The sequence below is a fragment of the Leucopleurus acutus genome, assembly GCF_964270905.1.
Source record: "Leucopleurus acutus genome assembly, chromosome: 1".
Taxonomy (NCBI): Eukaryota; Metazoa; Chordata; class Mammalia; order Artiodactyla; family Delphinidae; genus Leucopleurus; species Leucopleurus acutus.
In genome coordinates, this window is record NC_139142.1 from 170,400,218 (window position 1) to 170,421,208 (window position 20,991).

The following is a 20,991-nucleotide window of genomic DNA, read 5'->3' on the forward strand; positions in this document are numbered from 1 at the left end:
CGGGTTCGTGCCCCGGTCCGGGAAGATCCCACATGCCGCGGAGCGGCTGGGCCCATGAGCCATGGCCGCTGGGCCTGCGCGTCCGGAGCCTGTGCTCCGCGGCGGGAGGGGCCCCAGCAGTGAGAGGCCCGCGTACCGCAAAAAAAATAAATAAATAAAAATAAACAAAATGTAAAATGCAAGCCATCGTGGGTGCTTTCTTCTGCACCTATGGTGATGCCTTCTTTACTATCTTGAACACAGCGTTTGTTCTTGAGACTGGAGGGTTAGACAAAGCAACTGTGGAACTCTGTTTTTTCTTCAGTCATACCCCAAACAGTTTAAATGAAACCTACGTAGTATAAGATGATGTGAGGCCCTGGGAAGGCCATTGTGTAATAGAAAGGGCTTCTGGAATACAGCAGAATTTTTTGCAATGTTTATGTTTACCGTGGAGTCACAGGCACCAGGCAAAACCTCGAGTGCAGGACTCACCGGTTCAGAAATAAGCACACGTGTTGCGAGTGGGTTGTCAAAGAATTACTTATGAGGCCCTTGTTGGCTGCACAAAGTCTACTGCTTCTGCTCACCTTTAGAGATTTCCAAGATGGCCTGTAGATATTGTTCACAACTTGGGTGCTCAGGAATCTTCATACTTCCTAACGAAGTCATTGTTTATAATTAAGGAGCTTAAGCCCGTGAACAAGCAGGGACAGCATTCCTCGTGGACGTTTATGAGGCATCGTTCAAGCATCCAGTGAGTTGCTGTTCCAATGCTCCAGTTTCATGACGTTATTATAGGGCAAGCATGCCAATGACCTCATTTCAGTCACCTCATCTAGGCCAGATGACTATCTGTACCCTCTCAAAAGATTTCTGGCAAAGTGGATTCTACAAATATCTTTGAAAATTCTGGCAAGAAATTCTTTCAAATACCCATTCCCTTAAGTCAACTATTTCTTTTGTCTAGGCAAGACTCTTTCCTTCCTTCCTTTCATCCATCCATCCATCCATCCATCCAGTCTGTGTGAAATACATTCTATGTGCTAAGCACTGCTTGAGAAAATGAAGCATGCACTTGGTCTTAAGAGATCTAAATGTAAGTGCAAGATAGTGGGTTATATGTGTAAAGAATGGAGTTATCAATCAACAAACAGAGTATTAACAGCCATGGAACAAGGTACGTCAGCTCAGGACCCTGGAGGCATGATATAATCATCACGTGTGGATACAAGTTTATTTTCTAGAACCTCTATCTTTATAGAAACACAACAACTAAATACAACAACAAAACCAAACCAAAAAACAAACAAAATGACACAATTTCTGAATTCAGTGCAAACCACTCAATCCAATTGTCTGAAATGCTGTTTAGAAAATTCAGCTTGATTTCCTAAAAATGTCATTTTCTCTGATTATGAAAGTCATGTAAAATTTTGGAAAATGTAAGACTGAATAGAGAAGAAAAAGTAACCAATAATCTACTACACAGAAATAACAATGATTAATATTCTATGTACAATTTTTCAATGCATAGGTACGCTATTCATTTATAATTTAAAAATAAAATCGGGACCATGAAGTTTATGTTGCATAACCTGTCTTTCTTTTTAACACTTCTTAGCACTTTGCTTCATTCTTAAATATCTTTTGAAAGCATGCCTGTTTAATGGTTGTCCAGTAGCCTATCATGTAGATGTTTCACGCTATTTTCAGCCAATTCTTTATTATTTAAATTTAGATATTTAGAATTTTAGAATTTGAAATTTAGAATAATTCAAGGTTTTCACAATTGTAAATAATGTTTAACTATACAACACACACACACATCTCTGATCAATTCCCTAAAATAACTTCTTAGAAGTACAATTCCTGTATATTAAGGAATGCACATTTTAAGGCATTTAATATATACTCGCAAGTTATTCTACAGAAGGTTTGTACTGATTTATATTCCCATCAGCAGAACGTAAAAGTGTCCATTTTTCTAAACCTTATCAATACTGTGTGTTTTGTCTTTTTAATTTTTTGCTATTTGATAGGTAAGAGATGGTATAAAATTATTTTAACTTGCGGTTCTGATTAACAGGAGGCTGAATTTTTTCCAGATGCTGAGTGTGTGTATGTATTCATATTTGTATATGTATTTAACACCCTGTTCATAGTTTTTGCTCATACCTCCCTATTAAGTTAAAATCTGCCTTGTGCTTTCTGGAACTATCCTAAGTAAGTTTAATTCCTCCTTCATATGACAGCCCCTTAAATACTTGAAGACAAAAGTCATGTCTCACTTTCTCCAAGATAAACACTTCTGGTTCCTTCAACTGTTTTTCCTGTGGCAAAGTTTCAAGGGCGGTTGTTGGAGAAAATGCATAACAAATCCTCCTGCCCCTGTGACCCTGTACCCTCCAGCACCCTCGGTACAGAACTCCACGCAACTCCGGAAAAGCATGCCCCAAATCCTCCTGGCAGACTCTCCGGATGCAGTCACCTGCCTACACCTCGGGCATCAGCCTCCTTTCTCCTGCTCATCCACAAGGATACTGTGGGTTAGTTTGACCACGATGGTGGCATTTCCTGTGATGTGTAGGCCTGGCGCTCAGATAAAGTGGTAGAAAAAAGCACTTTGACGCCAGAAAAAGGAAGAGGAATTGTCTGGTATGATGAGAATGATGAGTTCAAATGAGGAAAGCATCAAGAAGGAGATGGCCCACTTGTCCCGAGACGCTGCATTTGGCAGGACTGGGGCGTCTATATAATGGGTCTCAGGAGCCCAGGAAGCCTCTCCTGACCCCGGGGCACGTTAGGGACCTTTCCTCTGTCCCAGGGCTGACTACCTGCCCACTCTCTCCTGGAGTCACCTGTGCACGTGCTGGTCCCCCACTAACACATCTTCACGCTCCCTGAGGGATGGGCTATGTCTGGTGCCCGAGAGCCTTGCTCAGCAGATTGCACATATGAGGCCATCTCATGTGCTCGGTGAACTGAGTCCCTGCTGGAAATCTCTCTCCAGGCTGCCCACATCCCTTTGCTCTTATTTGCTTCTCATTGGACAACCTTCCAGTACAAATCTGTTGTCTCAAGTACTGCCAAACCTCATAGATGCCCTGGACAATGGACATGGGCATCCATGCCAGTGGCGAGGAAACCCCAGGGCATCACAGAATCGCACCTGACTAACATGTCAGCTTCGGAGGACTCTTGCTGAGAACCTGCATCTGATCAGTTTCACAGCACTGTCTTGACAGTGGATCTACAAAGCTGAGGTCCAGGCTCTGGACACTTGTAAAGGTACTGGCGCCTTCTGAGTCCCTGTCCTCGAGTCCAGCCTTTAGGCAAACAACGGCTTGACAATTTTGTGCATTATGGTCTAAGTAGAAAAACATATACAAATAAGATATAAATATAAATAAAACTAATATATTATATATCTGTAGATATTTATATACATATGTCTCAAACATTAAACACTGCCAACTCATCACAAGATTAACATAAAACCTCACACTAGAGGCCTAATTACCTCAGTTCCTATTACCTAATGCATCATGTCTGGATATCCACAAAGATTTACAAGGTATGCTAAAAAGCAAAAAGAACCCACAGCCTGAAGAGACAACTAAACACCAGAACCAGACTCAGATACAACATGGATTTTGAAATTACTAGCCTGGGAATTTAAAATAACTATGATTAATATATTCAAAGTGCTAATGGAAGATGTAGACAAAATCAGGAACAGTTGGGTCATGTAAGCAGAGAGATGGAAACTCTAAGAAAGAATCAAAGGGAAATGCTAGGAAAAAAAAAACCACTGTAACAGAAATGAATGCCTTTGAAAGACTCATCAGTAGACTGGACATAGCCAAGGAAAGAATCAGTAAGCTTGAAGATGTGTCAATTGAAATTTCCAAAACTGAAATGTAAAGAGAAAAAAGAATTAAAAAACCCAGAACAGAATACCCCTAAACTGTAGTCCAATTTCAAAACATATACATGTAATTAGAATACCAAAAGGAGAAGAAAGAGAATGGAACAAGGGAAATATTTGAAGATATAATGTCTAAGAATTTTCCAAAATTAATGACAGACCCCAAACCACAGGCCCAAGAAGCTCAGAAAATACCAACCAGTACAAATAATGAAAAAAAAAAACAAACCACGAAAAAGACTAAACAAACTACACTATCATATTCAAACTGCAGAAAACCAAAAACAAAGAGAAAAATCTTGAAAGAAGCCAGAAAAAAAGTCCCACACTACATATAGAAAAACAAGGATAAGAATTATGTGGACTTCTCATCAGAAACCATGCAAACAGGAAGAAAATGAAGTGAATATTTAAAGTGTGGAAAGAAAATAACCACCAACCTAAAATTCTATATCCAGTGAAATTATCCTTCAAGTGTGAAGGAGAAATGATGGCTTTCTATGAAAAACAAAAATGGTGAGAATTCATCACCAGCAGAACTGTCCTGCAAGAAATGTTAAAAGAAGTTCTTCATGAAGAAGGAAATGATATAGTTCAGAAACTCAGATCTACACAAAGAAAGGAAGAGCATCAGAGAAGGAATAAATTAAGGTAAAATAAAATAATTTATTTTTATTATTCTCAACTGAGCTAATAGACTTTTGTTTGTTCAAAATAATAACAGTAACAGTGTACAGTTGACCCTTGAACAACATGGGGGCTAGGGATGCTGACACCCCACATAGTTGAAAATCCATGTATAACTTTTGGCTTCCCCAAAACTTAACTACTAATACCCTACTGTTGACTGGGAGCCTTACTGATAACATAAACAGTCAATTAACATATTTTGTGTGATATATGTATTATATATTGTATCCTTGCAATAAAGTAAGCTAGAGAAAAGAAAATGTTACCGGGAGTCATAAGGAAAAAGAAAATACATTTACAGTACATATATGTATTTGCTGAAAAAAATCCACTTATAAGTGGATCCATGCAGTTCAAATCCACGTTGTTCAAGGGTCAACTGTATTGGGCAATGACAGCCTATGGATAAGTGAAGTGAATGAGGGCAACATGAAGACATGGGAAGGAGGAAGGAAGGACACTTAGCTATAAGGTACTTGCACTGCCCATGAAGTGGTATGATATTATTTAAAAGTGGATTTATATTAGTTGTAAATGTATATTTCAAACTTGGGGCAAACAATAAAGATAATTTTAAAGAAATATAATTGATATGCCAAGAGAGAAGAGAAAATGAAATCATATAAAATGCTCAATGATGTTGGATAAACCGTATGTCCTGGAATTATTTTAGTAGGTTTCAGTAGTATTAACTGTACTTTCCTGCTTGTTTAGATTATTTCTGGTGAATCTTTGTCAACAGTTCCTTTTAAATACAGATCAATAAGTTCCAAAAACCTACCAGTTTTTGAATTCTTCAATGTAAAAATCCTTAAAATAAAGGCTGCCTCTTTAAAAGAAAAGAAAAAAAAGCCCTTAAAAAAGGAGCTCATAGCATGCAAATGAGGTATTGAACTGGCATGTTTTAGAATTAGACAGTTTGATCATAAAATGTTTGAATCAGATATAAAGTCAACACCAGCTGGACTGAAAAATAAATAAATAAAATGCTCAATGAAAACTAGGGAAGGTGAAAGAGCAGGGAGAAAAAGAAGAAACAAAGAACAAATACAATGAATCAAAAACATGCTAGGTATTTTTCTAGATCCCACATATATGCATTAATATCCAATATTTGTTTTTCTCTTTCTGGCTTACTTCACTCTCAGCTCAGTGCTCTGTGACAACCTAGATGGGTGGATTGGGGGGCGGGTGGGAGGGAGGTCCAAGAGGGAAGGGATATAGGTATACATATAGCTGATTCACTTCATTGTACAGCAGAAACTAACACAACATTGTAAAGCAATTATACTCCGATAAAAAATAAAAAAGTAACCATTGAGCTAAATTTAAAAAAACATGTTAGGTATTAATCAAACTATATCAATAATCACATTAAATGTGAATGGTTTAAATACACCAAATAAAAGACAGATTGTTAGAATGGATTAAAAACACTAGACCCAACTATAGGTTGTCCATAAGAAACTCGCTTTAAATATAAAGACAAAGTTCAAAAGTTAAAGGATAAGAAAGATATACCATGTTAACACTAATCCAAAGAAAGCTAGAGTAGCTATGTTAATTTCAGACAGAGCAGAATTCAGAGCAAGGAAAATTATCAGGGATAAAGAAGGGCACTACATGACAAAGGAGTCATTTCTTTAAGAAGACATAAAAACCCATAACCCGTATGAGCCAAACAGCAAAGCGTCAAGATATGTGAGGCAAAAACAGAAAACTGCAAGGAGAGATAGGCCGAGCCACTATTATAGTTGGAGACTTAAACACCCTTCTTTCAGTAATTGATCTATCAAGCAGGTAAATAATCCATAAGGATATAGCTGTCCTCAACAGCACTATCAATCAACTTGATCTAATTGACATTTAAAGAATACTCCATTTAACAATAGCGAAATACACATTGTACTCAAGCTGACCTGGAACATTCACTGAGCCAGACTACTCTGGGGGCCATAAAGTGTCCACAAATGGTTTAACGTTGTATATATTCTTTTAGCAACAGATTTATTGAGATATAATTCACATACCGTAAGATGTGCCATCTTAAAGTACACAATTCAGTGGTTTTTAGATTTGCAGAGTTGCGCAACTATTACTACTATCTAAATTTAGAACATTTTTGTCACCTTGAAAAGAAACACTATATCTATTAGCAGTCACTCCCAATTTTTCTCCACCTGGAGAAACCCAGAAACCATAAATCTACTTTTTGTTTCAATGGATTTGCCTATTCCAGATATTTCACATAAGTGGAATCATGAGTGGCCTTTTGCATCTAACTTCTTTCACTCGGCATGATGTTTTCAAGGTTTGCCCATATTATAGCATGAATCACTACTGCATTGCTTTTTATTGCTGAATAGTATTTCATCATATGGATATAACACTTTTTATTTACCCACTGATGTACACGTGTGATTTGTTTCCACATTTTGGTCACTATGAATAATACTGTGATGAACATTCAGGTACAATTTTCTTTGTGAACATACGCTTTCAATTCTCTTGAACATATATATATATATATATATATATATATATATATATATATATATATATATACACACCTAGGAGTAAAATCACTGAGTCATATGGCAACTCTGTGTTTAACCTTTTGAGGAACTGCCAGACTGTTTTCCAAAGCAGCTGCACCATTTTACACTCCCACTGCAAAGTGTGAGGGTTCTAGTTGCTCCAAATCCTTACCAACACGTGTTATTGTCTGTCTATTTGAACCATCCTAGTGAGCGTAATAGGTATTTCATTGTGGTTTTGATTTGCATTTCTCTAACGACTTGAATACAATTATCATTTCAAATGTCACTCTGACTTTACAGAGTGCTCTGGGTGACAGATCATAGAAAGGATTTGTGAGGCTCCCACCACCTTTGCACGATTGCTCTTTTTAGAAACCTTTGTTTCAAGTAGCAGGACTTTTTTTTTCAGTTACAAAGATCACTATGTTCTAACTACAAAGGAAAATAAGACTATTTTCCTGTCTCTTTCTTTAAGAATGCATTTCTGGTGAAGTCAAGATGGCATACTAGGAGGACGCGTAATTCGCGTCTCCTCACAACTAGGGCACCTACCAGGTACCAATGGGGGACCACGGACACCTAAGGGGATGGAGGGAACCCCAGCGACTGGCTTGCGGGATCTTGGTTCCCAGGCTGGAGGTTGGGCCCGAGCTTCTGTGGTGGGAGCTCTGAGTCCAAACCACTGGACTAACAGAGAACCTCAGACCCAGGGAATATCAATTGGAGTGAGGCCTCCTGGAGGTCCTCATCTCAGCACCAAGACCCAGCTCTATCCAACTGACTGCAAACTCGAGTGCTGGACATTTCAGGCCAAAAAACAAGTAAGACAGGAATACAGAACCACCCATTAAAAAAAAAAAATTGAAATGACAAAAACATTTGTTACAGACAAAGGAGCAAGGTAAAAACCTACAAGACCAAATAAATGAAGATGAAATAGGCAAACTACCTGAAAAATAATTCAGAGTAATGTTAGTAAAGATGATCCAAACTCTCGGAAACAGAATGGAGAAAATATAAGAAACATTTAACAAGGATCTAGAAGAACTAAAGTGCAAACAGTGATGAACAACACAATTACTGAAATTAAAAATACTCTAGAAGGAATCAATAACAGAATAACAGGCAGAAGAATGGAGAAGTGAGCTGGAAGATAAAATTGTGGAAATAACTGCTAGGGAGCAGAATAAAGAAAAAAGAATGAAAAGAATTGAGGACAGTCTCAGAGACCTCTGGGACAACATTAAATGCACCAACATTCAAATTATAGGGTTCTCAGAAGAAGAGAAAAAGAAAAGGTCTGAGAAAATATTTGAAGAGATTGTAGTCGAAAACTTCCCTAACAGGAGAAAGGAAATAGTCAATCAAGTCCAGGAAGCACAGAGAGTCCCATACAGGATAAATCCAAAGAGAAGCATGCTGAGACATATATTAATCAAACTATCAAAAATTAAATACAAAGAAAAAATATTGAAAGCAGCAAGGGAAAAGCAACAAATAACATACAAGGGAATCCCCATAAGGTTAACAGCTGATCTTTCAGCAGAAACTCTGCAAGCCAGAAGGGAATGGCAGGACATATTTAAAATGATGAAAGGGAAAAACCTACAACCAGGATTACTCTACCCAGCAAGGATCTCATTCAGATTCGACGGAGAAATTAAAACCTTTACAGATAAGCAAAGTTAAGAGAATTCAGCACCACCAACAAATGCTAAAGGAACTTTTCTAGGCAGAAAACACAAGAGAAGGAAAAGACCTACAATAACAAACCCAAAACAATCAAGAAAATGGTAATAGGAACATACATATCGATAATTACCTTAAATGTAATTGGATGAAATGATCCAACCAAAAGATATAGACTGGCTGAATGGATAGGAAAACAAGACCCATACATATGCTGTCTACAAGAGACCCACTTCAGACCTAGGGATACATACAGACTGAAAGTGAGGGGATGGAAAAAGATATTCCATGCAAATGGAAATCAAAAGAAAGCTGGAGTAGCAATTCTCATATCAGACAAAATAGCCTTTAAAATAAAGACTATTACAAGAGACAAAGAAGGACACTACATAATGGTTAAGGGATCAATCCAACCAGAAGATATAACAATTGTAAATATTTATGCACCCAACGTAGGAGCAACTCAATACATAAGGCAAATGTTAACAGCCATAAAAGGGGAAATCAACAGTAACACATTCATAGTAGGGGACTTTAACACCCCACTTTCAGCAATGGACAGATCATCCAAAATGAAAATAAATAAGGAAACACAAGCTTTAAATGATACATTAAAAAGACGGACTTAATTGATATTTATGGGACATTCCATCCAAAAACAACAGAATACACTTTCTTCTCAAGTGCTCATGGAACATTCTCCAGGATAGACCATATGTTGGGTCACAAATCAAGCCTTGGTAAATTTAAGAAAATTGAAATCGTATCAAGTGTCTTTTCCAACCACAACACTATGAGACTAGATATCAATTACAGGAAAAAAACTGTAAAAAATACAAACACATGGAGGTTAAACAATACCCTACTAAATAACCAAGAGATCACTGAAGAAATCAAAGAGGAAATAAAAAAATACCTAGAAACAAATGACAACAAAAACATGACGACCCAAAACCTATGGGATGCAGCAAAAGCAGTTCTAAGAGGGAAGTTTATAGCAATACAATCCTACTTCAAGAAACAAGAAAAATCTCAAATAAACAACCTAAACTTACACCTAAAACAATTAGAGAAAGAAGAACAAAAAAACCCCAAAGTTAGCAGAAGTTAAGAAATAAAAATCAGATCAGAAATAAATAAAAAAGGAATGAAAGAAACAATAGCAAAGGTCAATAAAACTAAAAGCTGGTTCTTTGAGAAGATAAACAAAATTGATAAACCATTAGCCAGACTCATCAAGACAAAAAGGGAGAAGACTCAAATCAACAGAATTAGAAATGAAAAAGGAGAAGTAACAACTGACACTGCAGAAATACAAAGGATCATGAGAGATTACTACAAGCAACTATATGCCAATAAAACGGACAACCTGGAAGAAATGGACAAATTCTTAGAAAAGCACAACCTTCCGAGACTGAACCAGGAAGAAAGAGAAAATATAAACAGACCAACCACAAGCACTGAAATTAAAACTGTGATTAAAAATCTTCCAACAAACAAAAGCCCAGGACCAGATAGCTTCAGTGGTGAATTCTATCAAACATTTAGAGAAGAGCTAACACCTATCCTTCTCAAACTCCTCCAAAACATAGCAGAGGGAGCAACACTCCCAAACTCATTCTACAAGGCCACCATCACCCTGATACCAAAACCAGGCAAAGATGTCACAAAAAAAGAAAACTACAGGCCAATATCTCTGATGAAAATAAATGCAAAAATCTTCAGCAAAATACTAGCAAACAGAATCCAACAGCACATTAAAAGGATCATACACCATGATCAAGTGGGGTTTATCCCAGGAATGCAAGGATTCTTCAATATATGCAAATCAATCAATGTGATAAACCATATTAACAAATTGAAGGATAAAAACCATATGATAATCTCTATAGATGCAGAAAAAGCTTTTGACAAATTCAACACCCATTTACGATTAAAAACTCTCCAGAAAGTAGGCATGGAGGGAACCTACCTCAACATAATAAAGGCCATATATGACAAACTCACAGCCAACATCGTTCTCAATGGTGAAAAACTGACTAAGATCAGGAACAAGACAAGGTTGCCCACTCTCACCACTATTATTCAACATAGTTTTGGAAGTTTCAGCCACAGCAATCAGAGAAGAAAACGAAATAAAAGGAATCCAAATTGGAAAAGAAGTAAAACTGTCACTGTTTGCAGATGACACAATACTATACATAGAGTATCCTAAAGATGCTACCAAAAAACTACTAGAGCTAATCAATGAATTTGGTAGAGTAGCAGGATACAGAATTAATACACAGAAATCTCTTGCATTCCTATACACTAATGATGAAAAATCTGAAAGAGAAATTAAGGAAACACTCCAATTTACCACTGCAACAAAAAGAATAAAATACTTAGGAATAAACCTACCTAAGGAGACAAAAGACCTGTATGCATTAAACTATAAGACACTGATGAAAGAAATTAAAGATGATACAAGCAGATGGAGAGATATACTATGTTCTTGGATTGGAAGAATCAACATTGTGAAAATGACTCTACTACCCAAAGCAATCTACAGATTCAATGCAATCCCTATCAAACTACCATTGGCATTTTTCACAGAACTAGAACAAAAAATTGCACACAATTTGTATGGAAACACAAAAGACCCTGAATAGCCAAAACAATCTTGAGAAAGAAAAACGGAGCTGGAGGAATCAGGCCCCCTGACTTCAGACTATATTACAAAGCTACAGTAATCAAGACAGTATGGTACTGGCATAAAAACAGAAATATAGATCAATGGAACAGGATAGAAAGCCCATAAATAAACCCACACACATAGGATCACCTTATCTTTGATAAAGGAGGCAAGAGTATACAATGGAGAAAAGACAGCCTCTTCAATAAATGGTGCTGGGAAAACTGGATAGCTACATGTAAAAGAATGAAATTAGAACACTTCCTAACACCATACACAAAAATAAACTCAAAATGGATTAAAGACCTAAATGTAAGGCCAGACACTATCAAACTCTTAGAGGAAAACAAAGGCAGAACACTCTATGACATACATCACAGCAAGATCCTTTTTGAGCCATCTCCTAGAGAAATGGAAATAAAAACAAAAATAAACACATGGGGCTTAATGAAACTTAAAAGCTTTTGCACAGCAAAGAAAACCATAAAAAGATGAAAAGACAACCCTCAGAATGGTAGAAAATATTTGCAAACGAAGCAACTGACAAAGGATTAATCTCCAAAATATACAAGCAGCTTATGCAACTCAGTATCAAAAAAACAAACAGCCCAATCCAAAAATGGGCCGAAGACCTAAATAGACATTTCTCCAAAGAAGATATACAGATTGCCAACAAACACATGAAAAGATGCTCAACATTACTAATCATTAGAGAAATGCAAATCAAAACTACAATGAGGTATCACATCACACTGGTCAGAATGGCCATCCTCAAAAAGTCTACAAACAATAAATGCTGGAGAGGGTGTGGAGAAAAGGGAACCCTCTTGCACTGTTGGTGGGAATGTAAATTGATACAGCCACTATGGAGAACAGTATGGAGTTTCCTTAAAGAACTAAAAATAGAATTACCATATAACCCAGCAATCCCACTACTGGGCATATACCCAGAGAAAACCAGAATTCAAAACCACACATGCACCCCAATGTTCATTGCAGCACTATTTACAATAGCCAGGTCATGGAAGCAACCTAAATGCCCATTGACAGATGAATGGATAAAGAAGATGTGGTACATATATACAATGGAATATTACTCAGCGATAAAAAGAAACAAAATTAGGTCATTTGTAGAGACGTGGATGCATCTAGAGACTGTCATACAGAGTGAAGTAAGTCAGAAAGAGAAAAAGAAATATGGTATATTAACGCATATATGTGAAACCTAGAAAATGGAACCAATGAACCGGTTTGCAGAGCAGAAATTGAGACACAGAAGTAGAGAAAAAAACGTATGGACACCAAGGGGGAAAGCGGCAGAGGGTGGTGGTGGTGGTGTAATGAATTGGGAGATTGGGATTGACATATATACACTGATGTGTATAAAATGGATGACTAATAAGAAAACAAATAAATAAATAAATAAACATTAAAAAAAAAAAACCCAAAAGAGTCAGGTACCACATTGTTCATTGCAGCACTATTTACAATAGCCAGGACATGGAAGCAACCTAAGTGTCCATCAACAGATGAATGGATAAAGAAGATGTGGCACATATATGCAGTGGAATATTACTCAGCCATAAAAAGAAATGAAATTGAGTTATTTGTAGTTAGGTGGATGGACCTAGAGTGTGTCATACAGAGTGAAGTAAATCAGAAAGAGAAAAACAAATACCATATGCTAACACACATATATGGAATCTAAAAAAAAAAAAAATGGTTCTGATGAACCTAGGGGCAGGACGGGAATAAAGACACAGACGTAGAGAATGGATTTGAGGACACGGGGTGGGGGAAGGGTAAGCTGGGACAAAGTGAAAGAGTAGCATTGACATATATACACTACCAAATGTAAAATAGATAGCTAGTGGGAAGCAGCTGCGTGGCACAGAGAGATCAGCTTGGTCCTTTGTGACCACCTAGAGGGGTGGGATAAGGAGGGTGGGAGGGAGATGCAAGAGGGAGGGGATGTGGGAATATATGTATGCATATAGCTGATTCACTTTGTTATAGAGCAGAAACTAACACAACACTGTAAAGCAATTATACTCCAATAAAGATGTTAAAAAAAACAAAAAAAGAATGCATTTCTAACAGGATACCATGGTGAGGTGAAATAACATGAGATCCCCTGGGAATGTATATGCAGGTTCTGCTTACCTGCTGGAGGCCAAGCCTTGATGTAGCCTGTGCAGTGGACCACAGCATACTGGGCTTCTCCTTCTTTCACAGGGCCAAGGCCATTCCTAGAGAAAGAACTTCTGTGAGCTTGTTTTCGACATCTGGAGGTGAGGCAAGGATGTCCATGACTCTTTTGGTATCTAAGTCACTGGGTTCTACTGTTGGCCTTGTGGTTTTCAATCTTGACTTCCCACCATCCTGTTTTCCCTCCTCCTACATGGTCTGAATATGCAAAATAAATCCACCCAACTCCCTTTCTCATCTCAACCACTGCAACCCTGATGTGCAGGTCTCTTGGTGCCCTCCAAGGCTAAGCCCTGTCTTCAAGTTCGGCTACTCCTTAGCTTAGTGCATTTAAGCTATCTACCAGCACAGCCCCAAAACATACATCAGAAAGGCTTACTGACCTGAACCTTTTCCTCATGGTGGTTATTCTGTTTAGAGGAAGGTGGTCCAAAGGAGCATTTCCACACCTAAGATTTGATAAATATATTAGAGTGAGTGAAGACCTAGGCAAGTTTATAAAGCACATAGTGCTGCAGGCAAGTATATGGGCCTTATCTAATGCGAGCACCCTGTAGCCAAGTTCTTTCCAAAGTGCAGAAGCAGGGTTGCATGCCTGTGAATTTTGATTGTCACTGAAGGCAAGAGCCATTCTGCACTGCACATGGAAATTGCCTCAGGGCCCAGCCCAGGAGCCGCAGACATCCAGAAAGACACTAGGAGGATCCTGGCCATGCTCCGTCCTGCAGATCATTTCAGTGTAACTTGGTGGCTTTCAGGAAACAAGGGAAGAGGGTGATGACAGCAACAGTGTCTCTTCAGGCCCGAGCAGAGGCATCAACTCAAAACAGATGTTGCCAATTGATGAACAGAAGCATCTTCTCAGGCTTTAGCTTCACAGCGTGGAAACTGCCTCCTCCCCTGCAATGTTCTGGCACTAGGAATAAGCAGACAGCTGCAGGCCTGCGGATGTCAAAGGTCAGAGTGGGGACAGGGAGGGATGAGTCTGGAATCAGGGCTTTCTGGGGTCCTTCTCTGGGAGGCAGGGGACGTGAGGCGTCCCACTGCCCACTCTGGTAGCACCTTTTCTGCCTTCTCCATAACTCTCTCAGCATCCAGGCTCTGCATGTCCAAAGCCTGCACTGTGGCCAACCTCTGACCTGTGCTCTCAGGACGTCCACTCTTTACATGCGCTTCCACTACATCCCAGCTACATAGCTGGATGCCTCAGTATTCAATACAACAAAGATAAGAGTCCAGTTATATACTCTGAGACCTGGGATGGCTGCCAGCACGAGCGTATTTTCACAGCAGGTCAATCGAAGACATTGCTGCCGGGAATGCCCAGTGTCTTCCTGAAACTAAGCTGCTTTATTTGGAGGCGAAGGCCATGCTCTCAGCAGATGGCAGTGCTGCACACCTTACAGGTAAATCCAGGTAGTGTGGGTCTGGCACTGGGAAAAACTACCTAGAGCATGTCTTGAGAGGCACCAGGGCAGGAAGCGGACCGCCTGAATCTGGTCGATAGGGCAGTGCTAATGGCACTGGAGGCTACTCAGGAATGGTGAACTTGATGCTTCCAATACATTCATTCACAAGGCAACTGCTTAGATGGTGCAATTAAGAATTCACATTGCTGGTGCTAGACTGAATGCCCATCAAGCTAGGATGGGCATTTACCCTATTGGCCAAAGCACTGTGGAAAGCCCTTGCTGTGTCGGACTACATTAACCGATGGCATTCTGTCCCTGGGTGGACACTAACGCATGTGAGTTGAGCCCCCCAGCTTGCCCCTGTAGGCTGAACAGAGGGAAGGCAGTCTGCGCAGACTCAGTGCTAAATCACAAGGAGATGCTCGTGTATTGTCACTCCAACACCGCCTTATGACCTGAGGCAGGCGGTGAAGGGGATTCCGTCCGTGTCTTCTGGAAGCATTCCAAATGCTCAGCCTGGAGAGGAGCCGACTGGGAGGAAAGGACAGCCATACTCAAGTCCTCTGCCGGTTCTCAGGACTCAGCTAGAGGTTAGAGAGGCAAGTCTCCCCTAAACACAGGCAACCTGTGATCTGAGATGGCCTAGCCCGTAGATTAACAGTTTTTGTTTAAGAAGTAGAGTTGCTTTTGGGCTTCCCTGGTGGCGCAGTGGTTGAGAGTCCGCCTGCCGATGCAGGGGACACGGGTTCGTGCCCTGGTCCGGGAAGATCCCACATGCCGCGGAGAGGCTGCACCCGTGAGCCATGGCCGCTGAGCCTGCGCGTCCGGAGCCTGTGCTCCGCAATGGGCGAAGCCACAACAGTGAGAGGCCCGCGTACCGCAAAAAAAAAAAAAAAAAAAGAAGTAGAGTTGCTTTAAAAGGTGACTTTGAATTAGTGAAAATATAGACTTATTTTAAACATCGATTGTCTGTAACTTCATAGTTCCCAACAGATGCTCAAGTGGTAAGTCCCCGTCCCAGAAGCAAACCACTGGAGGAAGGTGACGGTAGTGAGTGGCTCCACTGTGCCCGGCCCTGAGATCGGAGCATCGGGAAGGTTGGCAGGGGCGGGGAGGAGGTTGGAGAGGGCAGGAGGCGCTGGAGCTGAATCAGGATTGATGTGGACTTGGGTGGCCTTGTCGGGAAAAGTGCTCAAGAAGAGCCTGGGAGAGCACGTGCCCGGGCCAGCGGGGACCGACTTCTTTCCTGGAGGAGAGGAGGACGCCCGCCTCGCTCACCTGCCTGCAGCTCCAGCTGCCGCTGCTTCTCCCTCTGGGGTCCAGTGATGGATCCTCAGTCCTCATATCTGGGAATCAGCAGCAGCATCTGGCAGTGGACCACGCCTTCCTCCTGGAAACTTCCTTCTCCCTCTCTTGTTCCCTGCCATCTGCCCAGCCGCTCCTTCTCAGTCTCTGCCGGTTCTTCCTCGCCTCCCGGGTGCAGGGGTGGCCTGAGCTCAGAGCTCTTCTCTAGCAACACTCATTTCCCAGGTGATCTCATGCGGTCTCGGGGCTTTAGATACACCTCACTGTCGTCAATCCCTGACTCTATGTCTTCAGCCCCAAACGCTCCCGTGAATTCCTGAACTATATGTCCAACTGTCGACTCATCTTCTCCATTTACAGGTGAGACAGACCTAGAAGCAGGAGGCTTACATGCTGCAGTCAGATGACATCACCAGAGCGAAGGTGTGATCTTATAGCCCATCAGGACTCTCAGCGGAGGTGAGAAGGGAGCAACCCCATCAGAGCCCAGCCCACTGTTCCCCCAAACAGACCTCATCCTGCAGATGAAGGACCTCCGGGAGCCCATGCACATCCTCATGGATGACTGCTGCCCTTCCTTCTTGACCGTCCCAGTCTTCAGGTCCAAGATCCGGCCTGAGAGAGAGAGAAAAGGACATTTGCATAAGTCTCTGCCTTTGATTGGGGTGGGGGGTGCAGGTGCAGGGAGAGCTCTGCAAATGAAAACACAGGGGGCAACACAAATCACAAGTCGTTTGTTTCTTGGAATTCCCAACATTCTTTAAGCAATGAAATCCACACAAGTCAAATGCCTTGTTTTCTTCAAAGAGTGGTCCACACTTGCTGCCTCTGCATTGTTCAATTCCATCACCACCAGTCCCTCCAATTCGGCTTTCTCCCCCACTGCTTCATGGAAACGGCATTCACCAAGGTCACCAACAACTTTCTTATTGCTAAATCCAAAACGCGTTCTCTCTTTGACTCATCTGACTGCTTGGCAGAACTTTACTCAACGGCACAATGATTCTCAAAAGTCCCCCCTCTCCTTGGCTTCTGACAAGCACTCTCCACTCTCCTCGCGTCTGCCCCTTCATCCCCCAGGGGCTCCAACCTCAGCCATCTTCTCTTCTTGTTCTATGCATCCCCTATGCGATTTTATCCACTCCGAGGTTTTCATGATCACCTCTATCCTAATGACCCTACGTCTACAACTCCAGCACCAAGATCTAAACCACCAGCAGCTGACTGTATACCTCGAAGGCAGCATCACCCACTTCTCCCCAGATACGCACAAAAGCATCTGCATCCAACGGCAATCAAAGCCAGAATTCTAGATGTCATCTTACCTTCCTCTCCCTTGCCTCCCGCACACTCAGTCGGTCCATCTCGTCTGGCTCATCATTCCTCGAGGGAGACTCGCTCACTTCCAACCCCCAGCATCCTCTCTCCTCAGTCCACCTTTCACACAGCTGACAGCTTTCTAGACAACACGCATCTGACTGTGCCCGTCCTGGCTTAAAACTGCATTGCTATATGGTAGGTCCCTGTTGATTATCTATTTTATATATAGGAGTGTGTATAGCACAGGGGACTCTACTCAATACTCTTGTAATAACTTATACGGGAAAAGAATCTGAAAAAGAATATATATATATATATATATATATATATATATATATATGTATGTATGTATATGTATAACTGAATCACTTCGCTGCACACCTGAAACTAACACAACATTGTAAATCAACTAAACTCCAATATAAAATAAAAATTTTTTAAAAACTGCATTGCTTACAGGAGGTCCTTCCAGAGTCCATGATTTGAGCCCTGCCTGCCACTCAACCTCATTTCCCCTACACTTCCTGGTACCCTGTCCAAGAGAAGCATACTAAGAGCCATCTATGTAATTTTAAATGTTCTAGCAGGAGCATTTTTAAAAAGTTAAAAGAAGCAGGTAAAATTACTTTTAATAATATATCCAAAACACTATCCTTTCAACATGTAATCCCTGCAAACATTACTAATGGGATAGTCCACATTTTCTCATACTAAGTCTTTGAAATCGGTGTGTGTTTTACATGTAGAGCATATTTCAATTCCGACTGGCCCCGTTTCGGGTGCTTAGTAACCATATGTGGTTAGAGGCTTCCCTGCAGTACAGAGAGCAGCTCTGGACCGTGGCCTCATCAAAGCACTCACCAGGCAGGCATATCTATAAGTGCCTTGTGCCCTCACACATTTGCAGATATGGTCCTTTCTGCCAGAAATTCTCTCTCTGTTCCACATGAACTGTCATCCCGGTGAACTGCTACTCATCCTTCAGCACCAGTTCACATGTCACAACCTCTGGGAAATCTTTTCTAAGTTCTTCAGGCAGAGCTTCATGTCCTTTTCTTCCTTCTTCTCCCTTCCTCCCTCTCTCCCTCCCTTCCTCCTTCATTCCTTCCTTCAGTATTTATCAAATGCTTTTCATGAGACAGGCATCTTGTGAGGCTCAGGGGATGCACATATGTGCAAGACCATGTCTACCACCATGTCTGGTGGAAGAAATAGACATTTATAACACTTTCCACATTGTATCATAATGATTTAATTACATGTCCATTTTCCTTGACCTTGAGCTCTGTACCTTGAAGAAAGGAATCAAGTTCAAAATGTTGTGTCCATAAGCACCACTTATGGTGTCTGATTCAGTGTACAATCAGCCCTCCGTATTTCATGGGTTCTGCATTCCCAGATTCAACCAACCATGGATGGGAAATATTGGGGGAAAAAATTCCAGAAATTTCCAAAAAGCGAAACTTGAATTAACTATTTACATAGCATTTATATTGTTATTACATATAGGTGTTACAAGTAATCTAGAGATGATTTAAAGTATACAGGAGGGGGACTTCCCTGGCAGTCCAGTGGTTAGGACCCCACGCTTCCAATGCAGGAGATGTGGGTTCGATCCCTGGTCGGGGAACTGAGATCCCACATGCAAATACTACACTGTTTTATATAAGAGACCTGAGCATCCGTGGACTTTGGTATCTGTGGCGGGTACTGGAACTAATCTGCGTGGATACGGAGGCGCGACTGTATATGCTTGCTAGTTGAACTGAGTTGTTTTTACCCATCCATAAGAGGACTTTTCAACACAATTGGCATTAAGTAACATGCTAGTATAAATGGATTGTTACCTCCTTGTTTCCCTGTCCCTACGTTAAACGACACACGCATCTGCACCCATCACCCGCTGTGCTCTCATCTCAGAGGAAGAAATGCTGAATCTCAGTGCAGCCTCCCCACCCACAATGGGCTTTGTTCCATCAGCCAGAGCCCTCCAACCCAGTTATTTCTAACGTCTCCCCTCCCTACCATCTGCTCCTTCCAGTATTCAAACATCATCAAGTATCTTTCATCATCGGTGTCTCAGGGTGGGGTGGGAACAAATAAAAAATCCTTCTTGTAAGTTCCCATCCTGTCCCCCAACTTCTGAAGTTCCCATCCTCCCCCTAACCCCCGCAGTCAGAGCATCCTGTCCACGTGCACTGTCTCCCGCCCCGCTCCTCCTGATGGCTTGGCCCCTGCACTCTGCCTTCTCTACAGCTCACAAGGCTGCTCCAGCCTAGACCACAGGGTCCCTGTTTGTTGCCACATTCAATATACACTATTCAGTCGCTCTTGCTTTCATCCCTGACCTTGACCAGTCCCTCCTCCTTGGAACATTCTTGCCCCAGGACACCACTTTCTCCTGCTTCTCCTTTGCTGGTTCTCAGCCCTTGTGGTAGCTCTTTCTCCTCAGCCCAGCCTGGCACTCCTGGGGTGTGAGAGGGTTGGTCCTTTTCTCTCTCACTCTCCCCAGGACCCTCTAGTAATGTTCTGGCTCCCCTACGCCCTACATGCCGATGACACCAAGATGTCATCTCCAGCCAGACCTCTGGGAAGCTCTTCTGTGTCCAACTGTCTCTTGGGCATCTCAGACACCTTAAACTCCACAGGTCCAAAACCAAATCCGTCCTCCTGTCCAAAGCAGCCAGAGCTGCCTTTTCTGTAGTTCCCTGCCTTGGTCGTTGGCACTACCACTACTCAGGTGCTCCACCTAGAAATCTAATAGCTAAGAGCGTGGACCTAGCTTTAAATCCTGCCTCCTTCACTTACTGTGTGACCCTGGGCAAGTTACCTAACATCTCTGTGCTTCAGCTTCTTCGTCTGTAAAACGAGGATAATAATAGCACTTTGCTCAGGTGGTTGCTGTGAGGATTAAATGGGGTAATGCTATAAAGTGAGCATGGCTCATAGAAAGTGCTCTATAACTGCTTATTAAATAGTGAATATGAAAAACTCACTCCAACATCTGGTCAATTACTAACGTTCTGTCAACTCTCCCTCCTGTACACCTTGGTCTATGCACGTCCATCTGCATTGCTACTACTTAGATCTGCCACCGCTGTTCCCCTGGATGGAGTGCTGCAGCAGCCTTGCCCCCTTCAATCAGGCTTCTGCGCAGCTACCAGAAGTCTTTACTTAAAACACAAAAATGACAATGGTTCTATGCCTTGTGTGACCCCCAGCACTTAGCTTCTCTAGTCCACA

General features: G+C 41.3%; 1 protein-coding gene across 3 annotated transcripts in view; it reads right to left on the minus strand.

Annotated features, from left to right (window-relative positions):
• ARNT2 (aryl hydrocarbon receptor nuclear translocator 2) overlaps positions 1 to 20,991 on the minus strand; it is a gene marked incomplete at both ends in the record, with an annotated part of 194,707 nt that overhangs the window by 71,673 nt on the left and 102,043 nt on the right. For all 3 annotated transcript variants that reach the window (XM_082838443.1, XM_082838442.1, XM_082838441.1), the window contains 3 exons: positions 13,667 to 13,752; positions 14,095 to 14,160; positions 16,941 to 17,043. In XM_082838443.1, coding sequence (XP_082694569.1) covers positions 13,667 to 13,752; positions 14,095 to 14,160; positions 16,941 to 17,043 — 255 coding nt within the window. The remainder of the gene's footprint in view (positions 1 to 13,666; positions 13,753 to 14,094; positions 14,161 to 16,940; positions 17,044 to 20,991) is intronic.